The sequence below is a fragment of the Asparagus officinalis genome, unplaced genomic scaffold (genome assembly GCF_001876935.1).
Source record: "Asparagus officinalis unplaced genomic scaffold, Aspof.V1 AsparagusV1_Un273, whole genome shotgun sequence".
Classification (NCBI taxonomy): Eukaryota; Viridiplantae; Streptophyta; class Magnoliopsida; order Asparagales; family Asparagaceae; genus Asparagus; species Asparagus officinalis.
In genome coordinates, this window is record NW_017972538.1 from 28,757 (window position 1) to 36,672 (window position 7,916).

Genomic DNA, 7,916 nt, shown 5'->3' on the forward strand with positions numbered 1-7,916 from the left:
TATTTCATAATAGTCAATTATAGATATGACACAATATCTCCATGAAATCTCCAATTTCTGCTCCAATGTCTCCATGCGAAATTTTTCAGCAAATTAGTTCCCAGTTTCCCATATGTAATTGTTCAGTAGCGTGCATATATTGGTCCTAATAACCTTAACTATGTAAATGCATTAATAGCATGTTCCATAAATACTAATTATTGGTCACAGCTAGCTTCTTAACCCTACATTAGCTGTCTTATTATCACACGCAAGGCATGACACAAACTCACACCAAGTGCCTTGCAAACTGAATCCCTCAACTACATATGGGTATTGTTGAGAGGGGCATATATAATTCATTCTTTTATTGCTTCACTAACTACTAGTATTGATGCTTAACCCAAACTATGCCATTTTAATGTTTAAGTAGTAAATTCCCTTTTCTTGATAAAATTTCATTTTCAACTGAACAGGCTATTGCAACTGTTTTGCATCACTCTATAACAAACCTACAAGAATGGTACCATTCTTATCAATGCGTATCTTATAAATTCTTGGTATACTTGGTTATTTATATATATATTAATTTATATATATATATATAATATATACTATATATATATATATATATATATATTATATATATATATATATATATATATATATATATATATAGTATATATAGTTACTTAGCTTACTTATTCTTTATGTTGGTTGGAAAAGATTTCCATGCGTGGTGCATTCGTGAAGGCAATGTGTGAGAGGTCCCCTCGCGCACCGGAGAAGAAAGTACGCGCACGGGTATTCCCCGGAAAAGCGGTATTTGCGCTTCTGCATGGCGAGCTTTTTCATCGGTTTGATTTTTAGTGCAGGATTCCAGTCAGCGACATCAACACGCCAATACAGGATCCAAGTTTTGATCTCGAGACAAGACTGTGAGAAGCACACTGACAGAGTAAGTAATAGCTTTGTCTGCTAAATTCAAAATTTACGTATCTCATTCTGACGCTTGGTATTTTCTATCATCCCATGAAAAAAGTCATAATTTTGTGTCAAAAGATAATCAACTATAAATCTGCATTCACTGGTAGAGAATCATCATTTAGTGCATGAGGAAAAATATGAACCTGTGCAATTCATAGACGATAATTGTCACATTGCATCTATTGTCTATCTAATTTTAACTAGCAAATTGCTACAAATCTAGTTGCTCTTTCTTGCCAAAATGGAATATAACTATAAACTTTTTGCCATATTAATTCACATTTGGTGATATAGAGGCTTGGAGAAGGCAGTACCAGTCCAAGAGATATCATGGGTGAAGTCTCAAAGACACATAAGGCCATTCAGTGAGTTACGCAAACTTGTAAAATATCAGTACAGTTAAAAATATTGTGACTTACATAATTTTTATGTGTTTTATCATAGGTCATTAGATAAAACCATATCGTCGCTAGAGATGGAACTCGCTGTTGCTAGGACAAACCAAATCGGGCATTCTTCATTTGGATCTTCAGCATCGGGATATGACAAGGGGTTGAAGAAGGTTTTTGCAGTGATCGGTATTAACACTGCGTTCAGCAGTAAGAAGAGACGGGATTCTCTTCGTGAAACTTGGGTGCCAAAAGGTTATATATATGAGCTTTATTACTTATATATTTGATTGAAAAAATGAAAAAAAAAAGAGTTAAATGAAGAAAATTTTCATCTGGTGATTAGTTCTAAACCTGTTAAAATTTTTGATATATAGTAATGTTCATAGAAACGTGCAATTGTCATTTTTTTTTTTGGCCTTACAGGTTTAGAGTTATGTATAATGAGAAATAACATCTCTTCATGTATATAAGTAATTAAGGATGAAATAGATATAAAGGTTTCAGCAAATTACAAGTTTTTTATACTGTTCCCAGATAAATTATGAAAATTTTGGAAAATATTAATATGTTTTTGAATGTTGATCAATCTTTTTGTCATGCCCTGGTCCCACGAATCCATTAGTGCGATGTAAGCCGTGGCACCTTCTAAATGCAATCCTTTGTTTGCTCAAACCACTGTAAAAATTGATTAGGCATTGTTACACTTATTCCCCTTTAGTTTCATCTTCAATATTGATTTTCCTTTGTACAGGCACCAGTCTTAAGAGATTAGAGGAGAAAGGCATCATCCTTCGATTTGTGATCGGTCACAGTGCGACCCCTGGTGGTGTTTTAGACCGTGCAATCGATGAAGAAGATGCTGAGCATAGGGATTTTCTTAGGCTCGAGCACGTCGAAGGATACCATGAGCTCTCGACCAAGACAAGAGTGTATTTTTCAACAGCAGTGTCTCTTTGGAATGCAGATTTCTACTTGAAGGTTGATGACGATGTGCACGTTAATCTTGGTGAGCCATTTCTAGCATTTATCCTTGTGTACGTATATGTCTTTACTAATGCATTTAAATAGATAGTTGGGATGTTAATGCCTACTATTTTAAGCTTTTGTGTCCATTAGTTTCCGAACTCTAATTAAGGCTGTTTTAGCTTTCAGAGGGATGTAATCACTCATGAAGTTCAATGTTAAGTCTGGCGGTATCAGAAGAGTGACTGAGTTTTCTAATTAGCCCACATATAAGGCTTGATTACTTACCGACAATTGATCTCTAATTAACCCACAGAAGAGACAGAATTATTCCTCAACAAGTACTATCAGAGCGAGATTGTCATCTTACGGGAGAACAAAGTCCAATTTGATATCTGATGTTTCAGAAGAGAGTAACTGATCTTTAATTACCCCACAGAAGGTCTGGTTAGCCCACAAACAGTGAAAGATACTCTTTCTGCTGTATTAATTTGAACTCTCTTTATAAACCTATCTATCGAACACAACATGACAATAATGAAAACATCTCCTTCATCCTCATTTCCTCTCTTTGATTCATTTCTTCCTGCAAGTTTGAAGGAAGAAACAAAAACATGCTATTTGAGGGCAACTGCATAACGAGCGCACACTTGCAGGGTTAACGATCATTGAATACTATAGGGTAGGTCGTCACAAATCTGTTGTTCTGATAATTAGTCTCTCTTAAGAACAGTGCTTCCGCATGTCTCAATCACACTTAATAAAATTCAATGTGCATAATAGTAACCCATTACTGTTTTGCCTACCGCACATTATAGAAAAGAATCTCATTATAGCGATCGTACATACAAGTTCAAGTTATAACAAGCTAACGGTTTAAAAGTTCTCATTACAAGATATCTTATTCTGTCAAAAAAAAGTATCACTCGTCTTTACTTGTAGCTTACCATTCTGTACATTTTGTAGGTATGCTAATGTCAAAACTTGCCAGATACAAGAGCAAACCAAGGATTTACATTGGTTGCATGAAGTCCGGGCCTGTTCTCTCTCATAAGTACGTACCAAGGATCATTATATGTATACACATACACGCAAATACAACGGATGCATGCTATATTTTTCCTGGGATATATTTATGCATGCATTGATTATAAAACATGCAAATTCCTCTGACTCTGAATTTATTAGCTCATAGATAATTTCTATTTTACTTTCTAATTTAAAGTTTACTTTGCAGAGGAGTGAAATATCATGAACCGGAATTTTGGAAATTTGGACAAGAGGGGAATAAGTATTTCAGACATGCAACTGGTCAAATTTATGCAATTTCTAAGGATCTCGCAGCATATATATCTATCAATGCGTAAGTAGTATTTCTATGAAATAGTTTTTCTCATTAGCAGTATTTAACTGTCTGCATGCTGCATGCATATGATGTCAAATGACCTTAATAGTAAAAAAAATTAAAGTTATTAGCTTAAAACTTAGTGTTGCTCAAATAAACCACATTTGAATGTAAACATAACTAGTTTCTTACTTTTTTTACAGGCCAATATTGCATAGGTATGCTAATGAAGATGTTTCTTTGGGCTCTTGGTTACTTGGATTGGAAGTTGAACATATCGATGATCGAACCTTTTGTTGTGGAACACCACCAGGTATCGGAGACAGTAAAAATTAAATTGTCCAGTTAGTCTTGGCAAAATTAAGAAACGATTACTTATTTCAAAAGAACACCAAAAATTTGAGATCTAGCTGCTTAATTGAGGATATTACATTGGATCTGTGTTCTGACTCATGCTAATACTTTATATTTACATCATAAAGCCAATTGATTTTTTTTATTGGATATGGTGAGCGAAAAATTGAGATTTGCCATGTAGTTTTGCAAATAGAACAAACAGCCAACTTTGTCGTTGCAAAAATTTGCACGAATTAGCTGAAATTGAAAATATAGCTAATTTTTACAACATGAAACTAATCATCAACTCTGTTGGATATTGTGCACAAAACTTTGACTACTTTGTTGATATTTTCTTACAGTGAGTTAGAAATTAGCCCATCACAGTTGACCAATGATATGTCGCTTTTTTCTCCAACTCATTTTCTTTTGTGGATGGGATATGATGATTTGGCGATAGTTTTGCAATACGCATGATTAGGAACATCAAAGCTTTCTGCAATTATTCTTTTCCTACTTGCATAGATAAAGAGTACGCAAGGTAGCTGAACAATATTAGATGGCATACTATTTGATTATGCTCTTTAAATGCCTCACTTAATTAGACCTTGAGATCTCTACTTTCAGATTGCGAGTGGAAAACACAAGCTGGAAATGTATGTGTAGCATCATTCGATTGGCAATGTAGCGGGATATGCAAATCAGTGGAGAGAATGAAGGATGTGCACAACACTTGTGGAGAAGGAGATGGAGCTATTTGGCATGTTGCTATCTAGACGATGAATACTCAGAGAACATTTTGGAGGGATTTGTGTTATGTATTATGTGAGCGTGATGAAAGAGGGGGCATTTAGGCATTCTTTTAATCAAAAGTTTATGTATGTGTTTTTCAAGTAGAGAAGTTGAAGAAGGATGATTATTAATATTACTGTAGTCATAAGTTTGACTTAAAACTAGTTGTATTTGCAATTGTAACTATTTGTTTTGCTATAGACCGTCACGAATATGTAACCTTTTTGCAAAATAAATTGTCAATCAATTTAGGCACGACTCCTCAGGAGGGTAAAAAAAAATAGTTGGCAACATTGAAGGGTTTTTTCACAAGTTGTAGGCTAATCAAATCCGTCGCTTAACCTGGGTTTGCTCTTGATCAACAATCATGTTAGTTTTTCGACGAGGCTTAGTTGCACTTAAAAACCCTATAATATCCACTACTTCGCACTAATATACCCTCACCTGTTTTTGGCAACACTTATATACCCTAAAATTTTTAAAACTTGTACTTATAGACCCTAATTTTTTTAGCAACACTTGTATACCCTAAAATGTTTAAAACATGCATTTAAATACCCTAAAGTTAAACTGACCAAAAAAATGAGGGTGTACAATTGCAAACTAGGGGAAACTATAAGGTATTTAAATGCAAGTATGCCTTCAAAAGAAGGGGAAAAAAGAAAGAAAATGAAAATCATAAACTTACTCCACATAGGGCTGTCCAAACGGGCCAGCCCGATCTGGGTCGGCCGAATTTCGGGGTCCGTGCCAGGCAAAATACCTAGCCCGGACCCGGGGTACCTGGGCTGGGCCCGGGTCCGGGCCAAATCAGGCTGGGTTCCGGGCTGTATTTTTTTAATTTTCTTGTTTTTTGATTTTTTACTAAAATTGATTAAAAATTAGGTTAATCTTATTTTATTTAGGGAAAAATGTGTACAGGCCCCAAAAGCAGAAACTTCATGTGATGAGGCCCCTTATAGTTTTCCCAATGTGAATCAGCCCATTGATATGTGACACTTTATACTGTAGTCTTTTTTTATTAATTATTACATGCCAGCTAAGATAAAATCCCCAAATTATCCTTATCCTCTCTCCTCAATCCCTTACACCCAGCAGTCATATCCTCTCTCTCTCTCATCTCCACTCTCTCTCTCTCCTCTCTCTAAAATTAAGAGCTTTCTCAAGCTCATCACCCTGGATGTTTTTTTAGTCACAAGACTGAGACGCACAGAGCATTATCCCATTAGCTAGAAGAAGAAAAGAAAAAAAGAAAAATGTTTGACCAGGTACAAATAAATGAACGATTTAATTTTAAAAAATAGTCAAAAGTTGTCCCCATTAAAAATGTTTGACCAGGTACAAATAAATGAACGATTTAATTTTAAAAAATAGTCAAAAGTTGTCCCCATTTTTCCACTTTCACGAGATTTAAAAAATAGTCAAAAGTTGTCCCCATTTTTCCACTTTCACGAGACATCCACGCCTTTTTGGAGGAACCTGAATTTGCAATAAACCTACTGTGCGCAATCTTTTTGTATTTTAATATCGAATTTTTTTTTAAAATAGACCACTTTTAAACTTAATTAGCAAAATAGGCTGAAAAAATATTTAATTACCAAAAATCGTTGTAAGCTAGGTTGGTAGTTATAAATCGTTGTTATAAATGAGGATACAGTCATGCTTTTATAAATCGTTGTTAATTATATTTGATAATAGTTATATATAATGATATGTTATTTCTAAATGCTATCGTGGTAGTTCTAATAGCCCTCGAGTTAGTTCTAGCTGTTACAATTGTTAATTCTGGCTACTAAGTTAGTTATAACCGCTACTTGTTATTTTTGCTTCTACCTTAGTTCTAACTTCTATTACTCTAGTTCTAGCTTGTATACAGCCAGTTCTACCCCACACCTTACTAGTTCTAAACTCAGCCCGCGTTTTTTACTTTCACACTTGTTAATTCAAGCTTATACGTTACTTCTAACTTCTATATCCTAGTTCTACCTTGTATACAGCCAGTTCTATCCCACACCTTGCTAGTTCTAAACCCAGCCCGTATTTTTTACATGCACACTTGTTAATTCTAGCTTCTACCTTAGTTCTAGCTTCTATTACCCTAGTTCTAGCTTGTATACAGCCAATTCTACCCCACACATTGCTAGTTCTAAACCCACCCTTCGTATTTTACCTTCACACTTGTTAATTCTTGCTTCTATATTAGTTCTAGCTTCTATTATCCTAGTTCTAGCTTGTATACAGTCAGTTCTAGCCCACAACTTGCTAGTTCTAAACTCATCCCACGTTTTTTACATGCACACTTGTTAATTCTAGTTTCTACCTTAGTTCTAGCTTCTATTACCCTAGTGTTTGCGGTGAAAGTTGTTGTTTCCATTGTTATCGAATCTATTACAACTTCAGTCATTACAATAAACTCGAATAAAATAAAAAGTTGATCTTTTTATAAGATCTCCTTACACAATGAAAATAAAACAATTTTACAACTTTGTCAAACAAACGCAGGGAGATCGTTTATCGATCTTCTGCTTGCGTGGGTGTCTTTGCCTGTGCCGGGGTTTATCCGTGGATCACCGTCGATCAGATCTGATTGCTGAAAAATTGGGCAGAGCTTCGTCTATCCGCGAAGGGATCGAGAAACCGTAGCTCTTATCTTGGCGAAGCGAGATAATCACTCTTCTTAAGATTACTACAACGGGATAATCCTAAGGAACGGATCCGGGAAACTGTAGATCTGACGAATCTCTCTCTCTCTTTTACGTTGAAGAACTCGATCCGATCTCTCCTCCTCCTCTCTGAAATTCGTACACCTTCAGTCTTCAATCCGGCAGGGCTTCGCCTAATCTCCAAAATTCCAGATCTCCAAAAAATGAGGGTCTGAGGCTTGTATTTATAGGCTTGAGGGGTTCCGGGCGGTTAAAATTACACAAATGCCCAATTCTGTGTTGGAGACACCCCAGGGTGTCTCCACTTGAGCCGAGACACCCTAGGGTGTCTCAGCTTGGGCCGAGACACCCTTGGGTGTCTCAGCTTGGGCCGAGACACCCTTGGGTGTCTCAGCTTGGGCCGAGACACCCTTGGGTGTCTCAGCTTGGGCCGAGACACCCTTGGGTCCGAGACACCCA

General features: G+C 36.0%; 1 protein-coding gene across 1 annotated transcript; it reads left to right on the forward strand.

The window, feature by feature from the left end:
* Nucleotides 1-357: 357 nt before the first annotated feature.
* On the forward strand, nucleotides 358-4,994 carry LOC109827512 (probable beta-1,3-galactosyltransferase 8). Its single transcript, XM_020394525.1, has 9 exons — nucleotides 358-502; nucleotides 733-937; nucleotides 1,261-1,331; nucleotides 1,411-1,610; nucleotides 2,110-2,364; nucleotides 3,288-3,375; nucleotides 3,559-3,684; nucleotides 3,870-3,979; nucleotides 4,630-4,994. Exons 2-9 carry the CDS (start codon nucleotides 818-820, stop codon nucleotides 4,776-4,778), a joined length of 1,119 nt encoding a protein of 372 aa, XP_020250114.1. The 5' UTR covers nucleotides 358-502; nucleotides 733-817; the 3' UTR covers nucleotides 4,779-4,994.
* The last annotated feature ends 2,922 nt before the right edge of the window (nucleotides 4,995-7,916 follow it).

Coding starts and splice junctions, on each gene's coding strand:
- LOC109827512 (XM_020394525.1), top strand. CDS start 818: ATGGCGAGCTTTTTCATCGGTTTGATTTTTAGTGCAGGATTCCAGTCA. Junction 938..1,260: donor GTGAGAAGCACACTGACAGA/GTAAGTAATAGC, acceptor TTGGTGATATAG/AGGCTTGGAGAAGGCAGTAC. Junction 3,980..4,629: donor TTGTTGTGGAACACCACCAG/GTATCGGAGACA, acceptor CTCTACTTTCAG/ATTGCGAGTGGAAAACACAA.